This window comes from Diceros bicornis, chromosome 16 (genome assembly GCF_020826845.1).
Source record: "Diceros bicornis minor isolate mBicDic1 chromosome 16, mDicBic1.mat.cur, whole genome shotgun sequence".
NCBI lineage: Eukaryota > Metazoa > Chordata > Mammalia > Perissodactyla > Rhinocerotidae > Diceros > Diceros bicornis.
In genome coordinates this window covers 48,853,016-48,874,904 of record NC_080755.1, presented here as the reverse complement: position 1 = coordinate 48,874,904, position 21,889 = coordinate 48,853,016, and the positions used below count along the sequence as shown (strand labels likewise).

The window sequence follows — 21,889 nt, the reverse complement described above, 5'->3', positions numbered from 1 at the left end:
TCATGATTTGCTCAGTTTGTCATGAAACATCAAAGTTACTCAGAGCCTTGAACACATTAGTACAGATGCAACACATACAAGCAAAGCTAATTCAATATGATTCCTAGCAAATTATTAAACTCCATGGTGGTGGGGCAAGGGGAGTGTTTGGAGAGAGGGAGAGAGGGGGAGAGAGAGAGAAAGAGATGAGATAAGCAAACCAGTTTTTTATGTTTCCATTTTGAAGAGTCTGATCCCACCCAGGCAAAACTGAAATCCTGCCCAAATTGGCCAGAGGCCTCTGACTATGAGGACTGTATCTGAGCAAAGCTGCAGAAACTACAGCTCTAGTCCTCATAAAAAATGGGAGGCAGTTTATTATTAAAATACAAACATGAAAATACTTTAAACCATCTCGTTAGCAGCATAGTTCCAAATGCAACATTCCTTTTATCAATCAAGTTTAAATCATGTGGCTTCAATGCGTCTGTCCTGCTAAGCCCCTTAAAAGAGCAGTGCAACAGAGGGAGAGAAGACATCTTTCCTTTTAAATGGCAGACAATCCTTATAAGAAATTCTCTAGGGTTCTATTCTGATGACTATTCAATTTGATTTGGGGCACTTTTTAAACAGCCATTTGGCACTTTCTGTTCCAAGTTCTTAGGCACAGTGTGACAGAGTCAGCTTGGTGAGCCCTTCCCCGTGCATTCGGTACAGCAGCTGAAACTCAGCAGGCAGCTGGTGGGACTCCTGCCACTTGGTGGTAAATTTGGTTCCTTTTTTGTCATAGTAATGGTATGGAAGATCTTCCCTTGTGTTGGGGTCAAATCCAAAAGGCCAAAATCCATACAAGTGGATCTCTTCACATATTGCTGATGCAAGAGTGTACATAAGAATACCTGTGCTCAGCCGTTTGGGTGACAAATGTTTGTTTTTCCAGTACCTGTGGAACAATAAGTACAGGTGGATTCAGAGGCCAGTGTTGAAGTTCCAATCAGATAGGTCAATATCTGGGCTGGGAGGTGAATTTGTCCAAGTAACTTAAACTGTACTTGCTTTGAATCTATCTTTTAGACCATAAAATGCGTCTGGGCAGGACCAGCTACATAATTTGTGAGACCCAGTGCAAAATGAAAATGTGGGCCCTTGTTTCAAAAATTATTGTGGATTTTGAGAGAATGATAGCAGAGTATTAAACCCAGTGCCAGGCCCTTCTGAGCACGGTTCCTGTGTGACTGCACAGCTTGCCCATTTTGATGCCAGCCCTGCCTCTGGGTTGTACTGAAGAGTGGTGACTCTGACTCAATTGTGACACCACAGAAGGCCACCAATGAGAATGACTATGCTTCTCATACATAAAGGGCCCTTGGAAGTGGGGAGGAGGTTGTTTAATCTAAGGGGACCTTCTCTGTCACTTCCTTACCACACCTAGAGATAAGTCCTTCTTCTTGGGTTTGGAAAGATTGTGAGGGCTTATTTTTCTCCACCCTCTTGTAAAAAATCATATTCCCTTCTCCTTTGTCTTCTAACTAGGGGTTTGCAAGCCCTTCTTTAGCATGCCACAACCTAAGGAAAGTATTTACTCAGTTTCTGAATTAAAAAAAATGCTAAATTATGGTTATTTTTCCTTCCATATTTAGATTGTCCTTCTTCACTACTTAAAGGTTTCAAAGATAGACCTCTTCCCTTCCAGTTGAAGTTTAAAAGTTCAGTCTTGGTCTTAATATTCTTACCTAAGGAGTTAGAATAATTTCTGACAATTCTTTTGGTATAGCTGAACTTAAATAGAGCAAGAGGGGAGCAAAATGATGAGGTCAAAGACCACAGGACAGGTTGGCAGAGGCCTGGCTTCGAATTCTGGTTCTGCCCATTTTGGGCAGTGACATTGGGTAAACAACTCCTGTTTTTTGTAGCTCACTTGACTCATCTTTCAACTTAGGAGTTGGGCTAGATTACCTCTTAAAAACATGACCATACATCCTGGGAAACTGGGACAGTCCCAGTTTTTTCCTGATATCTTTGTTGTAATTATTAATAGCACCCTCTTTGTCTCAAAGAAAAGTTCCAGTTTGCACTATCAATTATGGTGTCACCCTACCTGTTAGATACGTACCAGTTTATTAGATGATGATTCCTCTTTCTGAGAGGTTAACCAAACAGATCTTAAATTTGGAAGACTGTAGGGGACTACAGGATGGGAATAATCTACTATGGGATAAAAATCTTTAGAATTCCCTGTTTACCAGGCCTCCTAGAACCCACTCCAACTTGTAGTAATATCTGGACAGTATGTGGAGAGAGTGGAGCTACTTACATAGGGGAAATTAGAATTGAGGCAATTTCCTCAGATGATGTAAAGAAAAAAAGAATCCTACGATTAATCTTGCTTTATAAAATTCCCTGAATTAGTGGCTCCCAATTCTGACTGCATATTAGAATCATCTGGGGAGTTATTAAGAAATACCAAGTACCTGGGCCTTTCCTTCCCCTCCCCAGACAAATTATATTAGAATGTCTTGAAGTAGAGCCCAGGCAACAGTATTTTTTAAAGCTCTCCAAGTGATTCTAATGTACAGCCAGAATTAAGACCCATGAGACTAGACAAAATAATCCATCTCTGGTCAGTCTGTCTATCAAATTACAAGGGATAACACCAAGCTCATAAAATACATATTTGCCATTGTTTGACCACTCAAATCCCAAATTATAAAGGCAGATTATATAATTTATGATTTATCTAGGTGGTTTGCTAATCTTGGACATATACAAAACACCCAAACATCAAATAAAAAGGAACATTTTAAGTCAGTTGCCTCTTCTTTGAAAAAAACTACTTGATTTGTCTAATTTAGCCATTGGCGTTATTGGGAAAGAGCTATCCATTTAAAGAAAATTCTTGATCTGTGAAGAATTTCCATGACTGCTTGTAGGACTTACCACCAAGGGAGGGGACAGGGAACAGAGAGGAGAGGCTGATGAAACACCAGTCCCTCCACTTGGCACTTGGTTACCAGCTGGGGCTAGGAGATTGAACTTCTTACCTAGAATGATTCATTCATTCATTACAAAACGTAAGAGTTTGTCCTGAAGTACTAAGATAACCACATCAACTAACTAATCGAATAGCTCCCACCCCCAAGAGATTACAGTATTGATTTGCCATCTGGTGGGGTATGAGTTAAAGGCAATAAAATATACACACCTGTTGACATGCTGCATTATATTTCCAGGCCAAGCCAATTGGACCTTTAACTGACCTCTGTGTTCAACAAAAAAGTCAACTAATGTCCTGGTAACAGTTGCTGAAGTGTGGAAGAAAAATGCAGGGATCCAAAGAATGGCCCCATCGAGCTTTTTTAAACTGAGGAAAAAGTTGTTACGGTCCTGAATGGTCAAAAGATTGTTGTAATATTTTTCCAGGATGCTGGGGTTGAACGTGGTAAGGTTGGTTTTCTTTCCAACATCTCTTTGGAAAGCCTCCGTAGGGGCGAAATTGCAACGGAAAACAAAATCTGACTTATCTATTTCTTGTCCACACCGGCTCCCTGTCAGGATCCCACTATTTCCAACCACAGCACAAATATTATAATGCTTATTCACAATGGGTGACACATCTGGAAGCAGCGATCGGAAGTTATTGCTAATAGAGAAAACATATTTATGGCTGGAATAATCATAGTGCATCAGTTGTCCAATCCGAACACTATTCTTGGTCAAAGAAAAATTTTTTATTACATCGACATGCTGAAGAATTTCTTGCCTAAAATAAAAAGAAATTCATTAAATGCATCCCATTCAAAAGAATTGATTTTCCATTTTATGTCTTATGCTGCCATTTCATTCAGACAAGAATCGTAGGCACGTTAAATCCAAGAAAGAATATACATTCATAACAATTGTGGTCTTTGAGGGGAGGACTGCTTCAGAATCTACAGACATGCGCTCATCTTTCAGTCAAGTTCTGGATGTAATCCTTCGAGGCTTGTGACTATTGTAACTTAGAGTTCTAGCTGCCATTCTTTGGTTTTTCTGCTCTACATAAAGAGTGTATTTGATCAAGGGGGAGGCATAGGCCAAACTGTGTCAGGAAATAGAAGGAGACAATTTACACAGGCTCCAAAGAGCTCACATTAATGCACAAACATTGGTGACTTAGAGTTTGTAACTAGGGACTACTTGTTTGCTATTGGACTGCAGTGTTCAAGGAATATCAAATATGACTGGTGTCCAAATAAAAGCCAAATAGATATGAGTCAGTAGAGTACTATCTATTATTAAAATGTGAAAATGGTAATAGCAGTGGGTATAGTTGAATATTTAATAGAAATGAGATGATAATCTCATTAAGGTCATTTGAATATTAAAACAGGGATATTTTTTCTACTTGATTATACAGAAACACAATTTAGTTGGAGAAATCTAATCCTTAGAAAAACAGGCTATTGTAAATCCTGAAAACGTGTGTATATTCTAAGGATTCAGAGGATAAACAAGGCAAGGGGGATACTTAGCGCTGATTTCAGTTTGCTTTCATGTTGAGCTTTAAGTAAAGTTAAGCAGCTCTTCTTAAAGTCTCAGCTATTTAAAATATTTAAGAGAGACCAGTAACATGTTACTTTGCTACTAGATTCTCTAATTCTAAGAAATCACATTGAATTTCCTGTATCTTTTGCCTAAAAAATAGCAAGAATGAAATGAAATGCTTTGCATATCATCACTTTACCTAGAATTTTATTTAAAAAAAAAATCACTATTTGTCAAAGTATAGAGCAACATAAACTGAAAGCTTTAATCCAAAACTTCCAAAGTTACCAGTACTGTTCTTTATAAGCTGTTACAAAGGTAAAGTAAATTTAAAATAATACTGGGGAAATTAAAGATTACCTAATAAAAGGATTAAAAGGAGGAAAGTTTTGAGAAAGAAATATTGTTCTGACTGGTCATTTGGGTCACATGGCCTAGTATAGGAAGAATATTTTTACTGAGTTAGAAATATGTTTTGGGAAAAGGTATAATGTGTTTTATTCATTAAAGTTTTCTGGGTTGTTTATGAAATTAATATTGGATAAAAACCCAAAAGTTTAAAAATAAAAAGCACTTCTAGGTTTTAGACTTAATCAATTATTGTCATGGACTAATTTCTAATTAAACAGTGTTTTAAAAATTTTAATCATAATCACATGAGTGTATGCCAACTTTTCAAGTAAACAATATTTTCATGACACCTTGGATATCTACTGAATTTAATTCTGTCAGATTAAAATAAAAAAGAGAGAGTGCAATAACTAGAAATGCTATGGCCAAACACAACCCCCTAAATAGAGTGGTATAGTAAGTATTTGTAAAATAAGTATTCACACGCCTAATGAATACACTAGATGGCTCACATTCCATTTAGCAGCACAGTAATCCCACCAAGAAGGAGGGAGTAATGACTTATCTGGCATTGCTAAGAGTAGACCAGCATCACTGAGAATAAATAAATTTGAATAAATCTCATCTTTCTTCCCCCACCTCAAACAAAACAAAACAAAAATACAAAACACCCCCCCACACACACACACACATAAACTCCTTCACGTATAAACGAGGCTGCTACAGAAGAACTATTAAGAAAGATGCTGGGTAGCTTTTACAATATATTAAAAACTGTAAAGGTTTAAAATAAACAGGCAAAATCAAAACAAAACCTTACTTAAATACCTGCATTTATTTGGGCTAAGATTTTCACTAGTAATTTGACAGAGATTGATTGTAGTATTTTCTGTGTGTTTCAATGAGACAATACTATTTTATATTTTCAAATTTTTTCAGTGGTGGAATGAAAATGCATTGGGTGGTCTTTTTGCAATTAACCTTTTTTTTTTAATAGATAGCCTTGATAGTATTAGCCATACATATTAACTATAAATCATGGTGTTCAATTGATCCTAAGTTAGGGAGGATATCGGAAATATTTTTTTTCTTCCATTCAAATTGGTCTTCCTGATGTTTTCTGAGAAGGCACTACATACATAAAAAGGGTTACCAATCAGCTTTTGTGCGGTCAGGCCAAGAAGGCAATGCAAATACACCTCAGGGTGGGGGATAGATTTTTGTTGTTGTGGATCATTTCGTTTTGTTTTGTTTTTTGAACTCCAGAATTCAAAAACACCTTTTGGATTCTTCCCCCCCTCCTACCTTTGATGTAAAAACGCAGTCCGATTAAATGTCCACTTAGAAGGTTTCTCTTGGAGGTCATGGGTCAGAGAATTCGTAATGGGCACAAATGACGGATCTAGAAACTTCAGCGCAAACTGTGACCTGGAGAGGAGCATGAGTACACAGACAAACGTGCTGGCCTCAGCTGCGGGAAGCCAAGGGAGCCATTAAAAGTCCAGCCGGTGGGGGCGGGGGGCAGCTGGCACACGGACTGGCTCCATCCCGCCCCAAGTCACCTCTCATTTGGTCCACCCTCTGTTCCCCAACGCACCCCGGAGGAAGAAAGAAAACTAGGGGAATCCGTCTCCATTGTCCATCCCTCCCGGTGCGGGAGAGACCATAAAATGGCCGTCTCGCGGAGAGCAGGGGCGGGAGCCCGGCGCGCCGCTGGAGCCTGACGCGCGGCGAGGACCCGGAGAGTCAGCACCGCGGACAGCGGCCGCGCCGCCGCCAGCCCGACCCGCCACACTCCCGCGGTCCGGGTGAATCGATTTTTGGAGAAAGGGCAGAGGAAATCGGAGACCCAGGGGAAGGCTGAGGGTGGCTCCCGCCTTAACCTCTTCCTTCCCGAGCCTATGTTAGATTTCACTCCCTGTCTCCTGACTGGGACCCCTGGAAGCCGTCGGCCAGCTCCTCTCTTCTGCCCAGCTGGGGCTTCTCTAGGTTCCGCACCTCTGGCCCAGCTTGGACCACAGGGTGCAGGTTGTATTTGCCACCTGCCCCTCAGGGGGCCCTGCTGAGGGACCTCCTAGGGGTCAGAGGTAGGAACAGGGGCTCTCGATGAGCTGTGCCAAGCTGCTCCTGGCGCCTTCCCAGTCCAGCCCTACGCTGCCGGGCAGTGACTTGGACCTGGGGCGAGGGTAGGCGGCCCTTTGGAGGCTCGCTTCCCGCAGAGGGCGGGGGAGTTGCAAAAATCCCGGAAGGTGGAGGGGGAATGGAAACAGGAGGAGGGGTAAAGATCGAGGTAGAATACCCCAGGGGCTTCTTGAGAATAGACCCGCGCATCATTTGATGGGGTGGGGGGTGGGGGAGAGGAGTGGAGGAGAGAGCAAGGGGAGTCTGGCGCCTGCGCCTTTAAATCGCCTCCGGACCGCCCGGAGCCTGGCCGCGGAGTCTGCGGACAGAACGCGGCGACGGCGCTCACCTCACGCATGTCCATCTCGCGGTTCACCGCCCCCTCCCAAACACACACATTGCCTCTCCCTCCACCATCATTCTCCTTAACCCCTCCCCCCATTTTTGAAATGGGGGAACGGATGCCGAGGAAGAATATGAGAAATGCAATCACATCGATTAGGACAACGGCTTTTAGGGGCTTTGGGTTAAAAAAAATAAAGCGGAGGGGGAAGGGAGAATCAGAGAGAGGAGTGGAAGGACCACGCAGTTATCTTGCCCAAAGTGTCTCAGAGAAGCCAAAACACCCCCCTCTCACCCCCCCCTCCCCATAAACCTGCTACCCGAGGGCGCTCAGAGGCCCGCACTCACCGGAATCCCGCGTGGAACATGTACATTCGGGGCGCCCCCGGGCTGGCGTACTTGGGAGTGGTGAAGATGTTCTCCTTTTTCAGGGACACGTAGCTGATGAGCGATAAAATCAGCAGGGCGACGCTGAGCATGACCAGCCCCAGCACACTGGCGACCCGGGCCATTTTGCAGTTTCTCATCCCGGGCTGCCTGGGATCAGGGAAAGCGGGGAAATCGGTCCATTGAGCGGCCAGCAGCTCGCTGGCGTGTCAGCGTGTGAGTGTGTGTGTTCGCGTGCGCGTGTCAGCGTGTGTGGCGGGGGAGGGGGACCGGGCAGGGGAGCCGCGGAGGGCCGGGGGTGGGGTGGCGTGGGGGCGGGCAGGAGCCCCAGAGAGAAGGCGGACCCCCAAGGCAGGGGCGAGCGGGGCCCGGAGGCTGAGCAGGAAGATGGAGGGTCTGCGCGGCGGCGTGGCGATGGAGCGCGCTGCGCTGTGCGTCTCCGGCCGCCGGCTCAGGCTCCCTCGCGCGTTTCCAGCGAGGCTGCCATCTCCCCCGCTGCCTGCAAGATAAATGTGATTGGAATAATGTTACAGTTCGATCTAAGCACAAGATTTAATTAATGAACTCTAATCTCCCAAATAACTGGGGGGAGGGGCGGGAGAGGGAGGGATGAAGAGGAGTGCGGAGGGAGGGGAATTGAGGCTGGAAGGCTGCAGCCCACGTCAATGGCCTCCCCGGCTGAGGATGCGGGTGAGGAGGTGGCTGTGGCGAGACAGACGCCCAAACTTAGTTTAATAGACCATTCATTACTCTATAAATATATCACGGAATATGGAGGTAAATAACTGGATTTGCTGTCCTGGAGGATACACACCAGCTGGGTGCTTCTGAAATGCAGGAGAGTTTTAGAAAGGCAACCATTTAAAAGCTTCTCTCCTCACCACAGAGGTGCTTCCCTGGGCCCCATGGAACAGCACCCGCCCCAGCATCCCAGCAAGGAAGCCCTAGACAGCTACTGGGCTGGCCTGCCGTGTGAGGGCTTAAAACCTCCTTGGAATTTTCGAGAATCTGTACCCTGTCTACCTCCTAGCCCGCCGCATACCTTGTTTATCTCTAAAAGATGGGTAATGCCTAGCAAAGTTGTGAGGTGAACCGTGCCTGTGGAGGGCCTGGCTCCCCACCCCCTGACCTCCTGTCAGGTCGACTCCCAGCACACAGCAGGCGGCCAGTGGGCATGCCCCTGAGTTGACCAGGCCTGGAGCAGTCCGCCCTGATTTAACTCTCCCTTGCCCACTTTTCTGACTCATCCCTGTGGCTAGGCCTTCAGTATGGGCCGCTTCACTTAGCCCTGAGCAGCCCAGAAGCTGAAGGCATTGTAAGCCTCTGTCCATTATAAATGCCCAGAACTCTTTTGAGGGGGCCAAGAACCAAGTAAGAGAGGCTGCCTTTGAGGGTGGAAGGAAAGCTCACTGCCTACCTCTTTGTTTTGCTTGACTTTCAATTTGTTTTAGCATATTCATATGTTGCCTGTTTTAATATCCATTGGAAATAAAAATTAATCCATCTTCAGTCACACTGCTGGGTGCTCAGAGGCAACCCACATATTTCTTTAGCTCTGTCCTTGGCAATTAGCTTGTGGCTTCTTCACCCTAGCTTCACCCTTGGCCTACGCCTCCCAATACTGGTCAATAAGCACTTATGAAAGAAGCTAGAGGTGAGAAATTGGCCTTTGAGAGCCTTTTCCAACAAAGCAGTTGATATTTTCCAAGGTGGTTATGATTTCTTTCCCTCCTGAACTTCTTGTCTTATGGGCTTTGGTGGACCTACTGTTATGGTCTGTCTGTGGGCTGTGAATTCCTCAAAGGGGTGAGCTCTGGGCTGTGAGCTCCTGCAGAGCCAGGACTACGTCTTCTGCCTCCCTGTTTCCACATACCACTCAGCAACTGTCTGTGTCCTGCTAGGATGATTCCTATATTGCATAACGGGACTGAAGGTCATAGGATGTAAAGGAACCAAATTGGCCAGAAAATAAACAGGCAGGCAGGAATCCTATGCTAGGCCTAAAGGTGAAAATGGGTGGCTCGATAGTTACCAGAGGGAAAAATCCTGCAGATGGTGCTTCAAAGAGTAACCGCAGCTACTGGATACAGGATTTTTTTTGGACCTGGGATTATAGCTACTTAGTAAATTAAAAAATAATTAAGATACTTTTGCAAAATATCACTTAGATTTCATTGGAAATCAGACTTGTATGGGGGGTGAAAACAAGAAATATAGACATGAAAGACCCTGCTGACTTAGTGTTTTCAAGGGGAGTTGTTAGTTTGGACACATGTGCTTCCCTCTCCCACCTGCGTGAAAGCCTACCCTTTGCAAACATGACTCTGTTGCCCTGTGTAGTCCCTCACCAACCCATAGCTACCAAGAGTAATTTCCAGGCATCATTTGGATGGGAAGACTGGGAAAGATGGTGTGTTTTGTGAGAAATGGCATAATTCATTCATTTATTTCTGTTTTTTTTCATCAATTCATTAAGTAAAATGTGTTGGTTATCAGGCACTGTGCTGAGCAGACACAGGGGTTATAAAATCATCCTTGATCTCTGATACTTATGGTCTTGTGGGGGAGAGAGGAGTAAGCATCCTCCTAGTACCATGTGAAGAGCTCAACAATAGAGGGCCGATGAGAGAACTGGGGAATAGACTGCAAGAGGTTGGCAGGGTTCTTCATAGAGGGCAACATCTGAGCTGGGTTTTAAAGCAAGAGTGGGATTGATTAGGTAAAGAAGTTGAAAAAGGACATTCCAAGTAGAGGGAAGACTAGGAGGCAGGGAAGATCATAGTGGGCTTGGGGAAAAGCAAGACGTATGAGGTGACTGCCACAAAAGAAGAGCCTAGAAAGAGAGTTGGGGTCAGTTTGTGAAGGGTCCTGGATGGCACACTAAGGAGTTGGCTGCATCCTCTTGCAGCATTGCTCAGAATTGTCCGACATTTGTAGAGCACAATGGCGCAATCTGATTTGCACTGAATGGATGTAGGAGCAGCTGGAGTCAGGCCCATGGGGAGAGGGAAACATCGCTGCTCATGTGGATGTCAGCTAGTGTCCAGCGGCCCAACAGCCTGTCCACATGCTGGAATCTCCAGTGTGCCTTAAGTTATCCATGAACCAACTGACCATTTTCTGTTATGAGACACTCCTGAATAAGGCATTAAGGAGGTGATTTTTGGAAGGGCTAGTGACCCCTCCTAGACAACACGGAGATCATAGTCCAGGGAGCTCACTGGTTCCTGGGAAGAAAGTTCACTGGGAAACTGCTTTTTGGCCGCATGTGACTGGAGTTCTTTCTGCACATTATTGCTTGACTTCTTAGTTTCTAGTAGGCCTAACAGGGGACACAGAGGAAAGATCTCAGGATCTTCTGGGTTTCTACCTCTATTTTCCCACAGAAGATAAACATTTTATGAGTTCAGAGGTGGGAAAAGCCATGGTGGTCAAAGAAAGCTCCGCAAAAGCTCTTCGATGAAACTGAGTCTAGAAAGATGCATGGAAGTTTCCAGAGATGGAGGTATTAACAGAGGGCAGGGCAGGCAGGGGAAACCAGGCTGAACAGAGATGTGGAGACAGAAGAGGGAAAGGCCTGCCAGGGCCAGTGGATAGATAAGCCCCCTTAGAATGAAATGGAAACAGCCAAGATGTAGAGAGTACCTACTATGTGCCAGACACTTTTCATACGTTATCTGTACTCTTTCTCTTGATCCGTTGAGGCGGGTATAACTATCCTCACTTTATAGTTGAAGTAAACTATAGGACTTGCTCAAGATAAAGTCTCTCTGGTTCCAATGCCCACCCTTTCCACTCTTCCATTCTGCTTTTCCTGAGACAGAGAGCTAGAAAGGTGTGCAGGTCTGGCAAATCTGACAGTGTCATCCCTTGGCAGTGAGATCCAGTTACTACTACTCACGGTGATGGTGATGATGATGACATCTAACATAGATGGCACACCTGCTGTATGTTGGGTGTTATACCAGGTATTTTACATATCTGATCCCATTCAATCTCTATTCCGTCCCTCTGAGGATTTAATGACTGCCATGATTTCAAGAATGAAGAAACTGAGGCTCAGAGGGACCAAGTAACTTGCCAAGGTCACACAGCTAGTATGTTCTAGAAGAGGATTTGGCTCCAGTGTGTTCCACTGGTATTCCAGAGCCCAGAGGAAGAGGAGCTTCCACCTCCTCCCTTAGTCATTGTCTCAGGGTTTCTGAGGAAGAGAGTGCACGTTAACCTCTTAACGCCATTTAATCACAAGGGTGGAGGGGTGGGGGCAACAAGGGAAAGACAGGAGCGATACATCTGAAAAGCAATGGCCTGCTCTAGGGACAGGGAGAAGGCTGGGGAGGGCTGGAGCCTGGGGAGGGAGGGCCAGCCGTCCTGTGGGGACAGCCTGGAGACAGCCTCTTATTTTCGTTGTGTTCTTTAGTGCCAGCACAGCACCCAGCTGCGCTGGGTGCTCAGTGTGAAAAGAAGGCAGGGAGCTTCTCTGCTTTACAGAGTACCTGGGGTCCAGGCTAGGCAGAAGGCTGGTCTTCAGAGTGTAGAGGAAGATCATCCACCTCGACTGGGCTGGATGAGTTCGCTTGCCTATTGAAGAGACCACGTTTAGTTAAGTAATTAGGTTGAGCTAGATTAATATTAATACATGCACATAGTACAAAATATTAAACACATGAGGGATGCACTGTGAACAGTAAAACTCCTTCCCACCCTTATCTCCCTAGAGACAGTCACTGTTGCTGCCCAGAGATACTCTATGCGTCCACAAGCGTATGACTATGTATTAATTTTTTTAAACATAAATGCTGAGACCAGTTTGAAATGATATTTATTTCAATGTTTTTGTCTGTATCTTTTCAAAAGACATTTTGCATAAAATTTTAACATTTCAGATGTTTGCAACGATTACATTTTCTAGAAGCTGAGGAATTACTCATTTTGCGCCTACAAACGAATGTTTCTCTTAAAGCTCCGTGAAGCATCTCTATGTGAAAGGAATACAAGAACGTCAAATAGCCTTTTCTTCACTGAATAAATAAAATATGTTTGGAAAGCTGTCTTAAGGCTTTTTGCGCTCCAGTCCCTAGGAAATTGTTTGGAAGGAGCTATTATGTTCAATTGTGTTAATCTCCCCGGTCCTTGCATAGAATTTCGACTTTTCAAATGTTTGCAGTGATTACTTTTTCTAGAAGCTAAGGTATTATACTTGGAGAAGCTACTTGAAAAATAATCTTACAGTTAAGTTTTAAGCTATTCTTGTGTCTATTGTGTCTCTTTATTGCACTAACTGTGGGTGTAGGAAATCACCCACAGTTAGAGCAGCCGCAATAACATTACCTAGGGACTGTCAGGGGAGGTGTTTTAAGAAGAAATCTAATTTTAGCCTTTATCTTGAGTTTTTGGGCAGTTTTTGTCCCTTGTGCTTCTGAAACTGTAATTGTCAACAACATATCTTTGGGAACAAAACTATTGTTTTGTTTGTATATTGTTATAACAAAATATAACAAAAATGGTAAAATTTCCATGTAATTTTTAAAAATGCACTACCACTTGCTGATTTATTGATGAGCACGGCTTCAACAGAGGAAATGGTAGGAATTGTTGAAGGATGGAGTGCTAAGTACCCCCTTCTCTGGGCTCTGGACGCCCCCCCACCTCCCAATTATAAGCACACACTCCTAGCTGAGATTTCTTGTGTTTTGTTCATAGGGAATTCACAAGGATAAGAGATCACTAGGCTTCCCGATATTGAAAAATTCAGTTGCAGAGGGAGGTGGGGAGAGACTGAGCCACACCATATTTTATATTATGGACCTCCATATCAAGTCATATTCACAATAATGCCGTATGATAGTATTTTTATTCTTTTCCATAGATGTGGGAAAAAGGGACTCAGGGAGTTTAGAGAACTTGGCCAAGTTCACAGCAGCTTTTTACAAAATGAAATTTTAATATAGGACCAAATGGCTGCACAGTTATTCCTCATTTCACCAAACCTTGTAGCCTCTCAAGCTAGAAGCTTAGAGTCTGTACACTGAGGCATGAAAGATGCTTCTTCGAAGTGGATGTTTCTCATTAGAAAAGGAGTCAAGGATGTAGTATCCACCTTGGCTTCTGTACTCCTTCCTTCTCATGGTTAGCTTTTTACAAGGATGTTTGAACACAAGGAAAGTGGTTTCTCAATGTTTGAGATGATCAATGTAAACTTGTGAAGAATCCTTTATATCTTTGCTTAAAATTCTATTTTGTTGTGTAGTTTTACATACAAAGGGGTCTAAGTCCTGTTGGAGGTGGTGCGAGATGTGGGAATATCTGGCTTTGGGTGTCTATACTTCTGTTTTGAGGAGGGCAATTTTTGTTTGTTTGTTGATTGTGGTAACATTGGTTTATAACCTTGTATAAATTTCAAGTGTACATCATTATACTTCTATTTCTGCATAGATTACATCATGTTCTCCACCCAAATACTAATTACAACCCATCACCACACACATGTGCCGAATTATCCCTTTCGCCCTCCTCCCTCCCTGCTTCCCCTCTGGTAACCACCAATCCAATCTCTGTGTCTATGTGTTTGTTTGTTTGTTGTTATTATCTACTACTTAATGAGTGAGATCATACGGTATTTGACCTTCTCCCTCTGACTTATTTCACCTTCATAATACCCTCAAAGGGAACTCTCATACACTGCTGGTGGGAGTGCAAAGCTGGTGCAGCCACTATGGAAAACAGTATGGGATTCCTCAAAAAATTAAGGGTAGAACTATCATATGATCCAGCTATTCCACTGCTGGTTATCTATCCAAAGAACATGAAAACACCAATATGTAAAGATACTTGTACCCCTGTGTTCATTGCAGCATTATTCACAATAGCCAAGACGTGGAAGCAACCTAAGTGCCCATCAAAGGAAGAATAGATGAAGAAGATGTGGTATTTATACACAATGGAATACTACTCAGCCATAAGAAACGATGAAATCCAGCCATTTGTGACAACACGGATAGATATTGAGGGGATTACACAAAGAGGAGGGCAGTTTTGAAGCGAGCCTTTCTGCAGGTGGAAGAGGTTGGGCGGAGACTATCAGAGGAGTTGCAGGCGGATCAGGAACGTAATTAGCACCTTCACCTTAATAGCAACTGGAGTAGAAGGAGCCAGGGCAGGCTCAGAGGTGAGAGGAAGGTAACTCATCTTCCCCAGGATATCTCTGATGCTTACACCAGTTATCTGACACCTGGCTTAAGTCCTATGTAGGAGTTTGCCCATCTTTTTATTCTCGCTCTGAGTTCAAGCTGCTTATTAGAAAAAGGAAACTCAACGATTATGTATGCTATTTCCTTGACAAAGAATTGCATTTTTTGTATTTTCACTGAAGGAAAACATCAAACAAAAGTGAGTAGAGAACATGTTGTAATACTACTCTTCACATCTATGATCATCTATAATTAAAGAAAGCCTCCCTATTGGACCTTAGTCACTATGAACAGGTACCACTGCTCACCTGGGGGCAGGTGCTACCTTAGGGATGGTCAGAGTGCGGAAGGTTGAGAGTATTACTTCATTTCTGGGAGACCTGGCACGACATATATTATATAAGTAGGTGTATCCAGGTACCTGAAGCAGACCCCAAGGTGGTTACTGAATTCTACTGCTGGTTTTGGCTCAGATCTTGGACTGTCCTGTCCCATCTTCCAGGGGAATTAGGCTTTTCTGATCCTGCAGCATTGCCTGCTCTCAGAGACATCTCTCAGTCTCTCCTCTGCCTTCTCCAGTCTCTATAACAATTAGGATTCTCAACTAAATGGGGACCTTATAACATTACACTTACTTTCTAATATTTACAGCAGCATCCTTCAACTCTTCAGTTTTATGTTGGATGGCTGTGTATTTAGCAATTTAGGTAGGATTCGCAAGACTATGGAAACTGCATCTATTATAGATCCAGTGCAAGGCTAGCTGTGAAAAAGAGAGAGTTGCAAACAGCATTAGACCTTTAGCTAGTGATTGTGAGCACTTATCAAAGGATGCTCTCTTTGTGAGCTCAGTGTGGAAAGGGATACTGGTTCCACACAGGTCTTTACAGCTGATAATCACTATCTTTAGGGGCATCTTTGGGGAAAAAATCTGACAACCATATAAATCTTACATTTTTATAGCACTGCAATCTTTTTTCAAAGTACTCTCACATCTATTATCCCATCTTGACCTCCCAAGGAAACTGTGAGTTGGGCACAGAGAGTATGTCTATCCTGATTTCACAGATAAGACACAAGGAGGTTAAATCACACAGCAAGGGAGAAGGATACTGGGGCTAAACATCCATGTCTGATGTTAAGACTGCTAGTCTCTCTACTAAAAAAAAAAAAAAACCCTCCTTTTTTATTCTCTGCAATCTAGCTTCTACTGCTGAAATTGCTTTATTTAAAGCAACGTTTCTCAACTCTACCTGCACACTTAAGTCACATGAGCAACTTAAAAATAATACCAATGCACAGGCCTCACTCTAGACCAATTGCATCAGGATCTTGGGGTTAGTTCCCAGGCATCTGTGTGTCTTAAAACTCCTCAGGTGATTCTGATGCACAGTGAGGCTCAAAAACCATTGCTAGAAGCTGACCAATGGCCACCCTCACATCAAATTCAATGGCTTTTCCTTCACTACTAGCCTGGGGCCATTGGATATTATGTTCTTGTTCAAACTCACTCCTTTTTTGGCTCTATGAAATGACACTTTCTCAGTTTCCTATTCTTCTCTGATGGCGCCCTCCCTGTCTTATTTTCTTCTTCATCATCTCTGTTTTGTCTTCCTAACTTACATGACTTCCACTTCACTGCATGGTCACACAGGGTCCAGGGAATAGTGTGAGGGGTTGTGCAATGGGTTGTTTATTTTCAAGGGCTTGGACGTTAGAATGTAAGCCATGTTAAGAGCAAAAGCTGTATTCTGATCACTTCTGCAGCTCTAGAACTTAGGACCATTCTAGAACCTAGGACAGACACATGCTCAATAACTGGATGAATGATCACATGTACTTGACTGAATCGCATATCCATGTATATAGTCCTGACCTGCATTCCAGTCTTGCCCCTCTAATGCCATCTCTTGGATGTGCCACCATCTTCTCAAACCCAACCTGTTCAAAACTGAGCACATCATCTTCCTTCCCTCCACAAAAGAGCTCTTTTAAATGTTTTCCAAGCACTTCTCTGCTTCCAATAGCCTCATCCTTTCAGGCCTGTAAATCAGCTTTGAATCTTCTTTCTCCTTTACCCAGGCCTGCATCATGATCTGCTCATTTGGCTGACACTGCCCTGCCCATGGCCTCTGGTGAAGAATCAGTGCTAGGCTGTGCACTGGGCACTGACTGGACCAGGAGTGGGTCCATTCATCCATTGGCCAGTTGCTTATATGGTGACGAGGGAGAAAGGCTCTCAGTTCTCTTGGAACATGGAGGGAGAACATGGAGAGCATGGACTGGCAGACATGGAGGAATACCAGAGTGACTTTGTGAGCCAGCTTGCTTGGATGCTGAATGTCTTTCTAGATTCAGTTCCAGGTCCTGTGAAGCCTTTATAGAAATGCAATTTTTCTTAAGGTCGCCAGCATGAGACTTTGTTCTGGCAACACTCAACCATAATCAATTATATCAATGTTGGTACTAATATTTATTCCTTTGACAATAATATATTTTTTTCAATTTGTCTCTTCTTTTCTTTTTGTCCCATCTAACCAAGGTCCTAATCACCTCCTGCCAGAACCAGGTAATAACTTTCTAGCAGGTGTACTTGTCCCTTCTGCCTAGACTTCCTACCTCTGGTTTAACCATCTGGGGAACTCATATTTGTCCCTTTGGAAAGGTTTTTGCAAGATACGGAGGAAGAATGGTCCAGGGATTAAGTAAAAGAATGAATCTGGAATCACCGTGCCTGGACTTGAATCCAATAAACTAAATTGGTGACCTGGGAAAAGCTATTTAACTTCTCCATGCCTCAGTTTCCTCACCTTAAAATAGGAAAGAGTAGTAACTATGTCAGAGGGCTATTGAAAGGATTCAGTGAGTTAATTATGTAATGCACTTAGCACCATGCCAGGCATATAGTAAATATCAAGATATGTTGGCTTTATTATTGGCATCTCCTCTGAGAAAGCACCCAGTTTCCTGCTCATTTCCCACTCTTCAGTTAGGTGCTTCTCTTCTCTGCTCTCATCAATTACATATTTTCCCATTATTTTATAACCTAGGGCTAAGCAATATTTTTGCATAATGAATTTCACAATGATCGTTACATTGAAATTTGGGTAACTTTGCACCTTCTACCTAATACCTCAGAGCAGAGTGAGACTCTTGACTGGTGCCTGTAACAGGCATTGTTGGCAAACTCCCCAACCCTCATCCCCTGTACAAGAACAATTCTTGATGAGTCTAATCCCACTATAGTAATTCCATTTTCTTGCCATATTCTGCTTTGTGGGGAGCATGAGCCCCTTCTGGCCAATGAGGCATGAAGGAAAGTGACTGGGAGGATTTCTGAGAAAGATTACCTCACATTTAAAGTGAGACTTGAGGAAGAGCAGTCACTCTTCTTCCCCTGGACATTGTTGTGTTTGTTGTGAGGTTTGGAATGGTGGCAGCCATCTTGTGACCATGAAGGGAGATAGCTGAGGACAAAGCTGAGACTGGGGGTGATAAAGTGGAAAGGCAGAGGAACTGGGTCCTTGAGGATATTGCAAGGAATTGATCTAACTGATCTTGCAGCATCCCTTTGCCAGGACCCCTAGCTATGTGAGAGAATAAATCTTCCTTATTGTTTAAACCAGTTGAGTCTGGGTTTAATTTGGCCAAAGGCATTCTAACTGACATAGTGCTCATGCCACATTGTTTAAACCCTGAGGTATATTTTTTTAAAAATCTGCTCCCTGTTCTGATGTCCCTGGGACCTCTTGAAGAGAGACTTTTTCCAGTAGTGCTAGATGAGCGCAGTATTTCAGTACCCCAGGCAGGAGATGAAGGAAAGGGGGAAGGAGAAAAAGGAAGATAATGGAGGAGACGGATAAGAGAGTGAGAGGCAGTGTGCACAGCTCCCTGCCCCCACTCAATCTATGTGAAGGACAGAAGCTCTCCAAGATTTCCAGCCTTATAAGGGCCCCCAGGGCTATAGCCCAACACCTCTCTTACATGTGGACTCAGCTCTTCCTTTCTGGCCAGCCAGCTCTTGTCAGTTACCTGCTAAAACAACATAAAGCATCAGGTTTGTTTATTTCTCCCTTACCTTTGCTTAAAGAACTTCTCTCTGCTCCCAATATATTCCTCCAAAGCATCTTTGAACTCACCTGAATACTATGGCTTCATCCACTAAATATTTAATGAGAACATACTGTGTGCCCAAGCAGTGTTCCTTGCTCTGGGGATCTAGTGGTGAACGATACAGACAAGGTCCCACCCTCATGGTGCTAATATTGTGGGAGTGACAGATAATAAATGAACAAGATTATTTCATATGGTGCTAAGTACTACGTAGAAACTGTAAAAGGAGATGTGCTAGAGGATGTGACATTTGAGCTGAGGCGTGGAGGAGAGCAAGGAGCCAGCCAGGCGTTCCAGGAAGAGGGAACAGCAAGTCACTGGCCCAAAGGTCAGACTTAGCTTGGCATATCTGAGGTACAGAAAGGTTAATGTGGTGGGAGTGTAGTGCGAGTGGGTTGGTACAAGATCCTATAAGCCCTTGTAGAATGTGGAGCTGGACTTTATCCTAGTTGCTGTAGGAAGCCCTTGGATGGTCTTAAGCAGCGGAACAGCAGGATTAGATTTATAGTTTTAGAAGCCACTCCTGATACTGTGTGAAGAATGGTTAACGAGGGCAGAGGACAAGGGTTGAAGCAGGGAGAACAGTTGGGGGCCCAACACAATGGTCCCGACAAGAAGAGAATGTGGACAAGATGAATAAGGTCCCTGCCCTCAAGGGCCCATTGTCTTGTTGGGGTTATAGATGAATAAACTGGAAATTCTGATAGACTGTGTGCTACCATAGGAAAGCTTGCAGTCTGGCATCCTTTAATTTCCCTATTATGCTTCATGGTGCTATGGGGACCTGATTTGTAGGGGACCTGGATGGGCAAGTGGCCCAGAGCCTCAGCAACTGAAAAGCAGGTTTCTCCATCTAGTAGGGAGGGAAAGAACTGGTGTCCCTTGTTCCCTTGTTGAGCATGTGTGAGGCACTTTTCGTGATTTTTGATGCACATACACTTTGACTTTCAGGTGAGATTTTATGTCCTTTGCAGTAAAATGATGCTTTTTTACTTTTTGTAACATAAATGGAACCTGGTATGCATTAACTGCTCAGTACTGTTTAGTGTTTGTCAATGATTCCTGCACTTAGTTGAGAGAGGAGAAGAGTCTGGTACTTACTAGAAAAGGGAACTCTGTCAAGATCTTGGGAGGAAACAGTAGGCACAACCAAATGGGGCATTTGAAGGGAGTTTAATAAAGGTGTGGGCAGGGCTTAAGGGAGGCCAGTTGAGGGATGGTGAAGCACCATGGGGCTAACAACAGTGGGGAGCACTTACTCTCCTCCTAAAGGGCAGGAGAGCAAGGGGCCACCAGAACCTAGACAGGGTAGGTGATGAAGAGGACAACCTATGGGAACTGTGGCCTTTAGTAGAGGGATGTGGCTAACCTATGGCAAATAAATGCCTGACTTCATGCTTCTCCCAGTCTCTGATCTCCAGCCAGGGTCTTGTGTTAGCTGAACCTAACGCCAGAAGGCAAGGAAGCCCATTGATGCAGTCCAGATCCAGGACTGCATCCCAGGGCATGAAGCGGAGCAGATCAGAGGGGAGAGTGGCTACGGAAATGCAAACAGAAGATAGCTGACACAGGAATCTTGCCCCTTCCTGTCTCCCTTCCTTTTGGAGCATGGACTTTAGAGTGAATCAAAGTGAAGCTATCATCATCATCATCATCATCATCATCATCACCACCACCACCACCACCACCACTCCAATTTACACAAAAGGAACCTGAATATTCAAGATAATGTGGTTCATTGTGGCAGAGCCAGGCTTCCATCCAAAGTGTTTGGACTCCTGGTTCAGTACTTCCCACCATCACACCCAGTGCCTCCTCAGCCACCGGCTCCTGTCTGCACATGTATGACTCATCTTCATCTTCATAAGTTAACCCACTCTCATGCCTGGCAGCTCACCCTAGAGGATCCCTGCACAGAATCCCCCGAGTCTGCACACCCTGCAGCTATTTGTAATTTCTTATTTGTACCATGTGCAACATCACTATACCGCCCCTAGGAACTGGGAGCACGGGAACCACACCAGGTCCTGATGAAATTCCAAGGCTGGGACTGTAATTACCAACAAGGAGCTACCTGATCTGAACGGTCTCTCCTTTCAGTGGGACACAGTGTTCTGTTGCTGCACCTGCTGCCAGGAAGGCTGCCTTCCAGGGATGACTCCTCTCTGGACACGTGCAGGGAGATGTCCTTGGCAGGTGGTGACAGCTCTGTTGGTTTTGAGATGAAGGAGCTGTTTTCCAGGGTTTCAGCCCAAGAACTGTAAAATGGAGACAACTTGGGCCTTCGGTAACCATGTATATTAGAAATAGTGGCAATTCTTGAAGATTGAGAGAATTTGGGAAGAGTGGCCTAATAATAAAAAATTACTAATATTCGTTGTGTGTTTATTATGTCAGGCACTATCCCAAGCGCTTTACATGTGTTATCTAACTGAATTTTTACAACACGTTTATGATGGGGGTACAGGTATCATCCTGACAGTCCACCTATGTTTCCTGGGTCCTTTCACTATTCTGCTCTGCTTACATAGATACCTCTGTCACACCTTCTCGTCTCTCCTTAAACCTCTGTACCTCCTTCCTCATTCTCCCTCTAACCTGATGAATTCACTGAGAAAATAGAAGCACCTAGAACAGAACTTCCACAGCTGCCTGTCTTCTACCACCTGAAGAGTCTGTGTCAATGTGATACCATCTACCTTCCCTCCCATTGCCATGGATGAACTACAGCTTTGTACTTGTGCACTAGACCTTGTCTGTTCTTGCCTACTCAGGGGCATTGGTTCAGCAATTCTCCTCTCCTGCATCATCAATTATTGCTCTCCGCTACTTCACTCCCAACAGCCCACTAACATACTTTCATTTCTTCCATCTTAAAAAAA

The 21,889-nt window shown here is 44.0% G+C and overlaps 1 protein-coding gene across 1 annotated transcript in view; it reads right to left on the bottom strand.

Moving 5' to 3' along the window:
* Positions 1–337: 337 nt before the first annotated feature.
* The window catches only part of ST8SIA3 (ST8 alpha-N-acetyl-neuraminide alpha-2,8-sialyltransferase 3), a 33,482-nt gene continuing 11,930 nt past the window's right edge, over positions 338–21,889 (bottom strand). The window contains 7 exon segments of the mRNA XM_058556618.1: positions 338–922; positions 3,182–3,739; positions 6,160–6,282; positions 7,666–7,861; positions 7,864–8,020; positions 8,023–8,076; positions 8,078–8,154. Of these exon segments, the coding sequence (XP_058412601.1) occupies positions 640–922; positions 3,182–3,739; positions 6,160–6,282; positions 7,666–7,861; positions 7,864–8,020; positions 8,023–8,076; positions 8,078–8,154 (1,448 nt within the window). The 3' untranslated portion in view covers positions 338–639.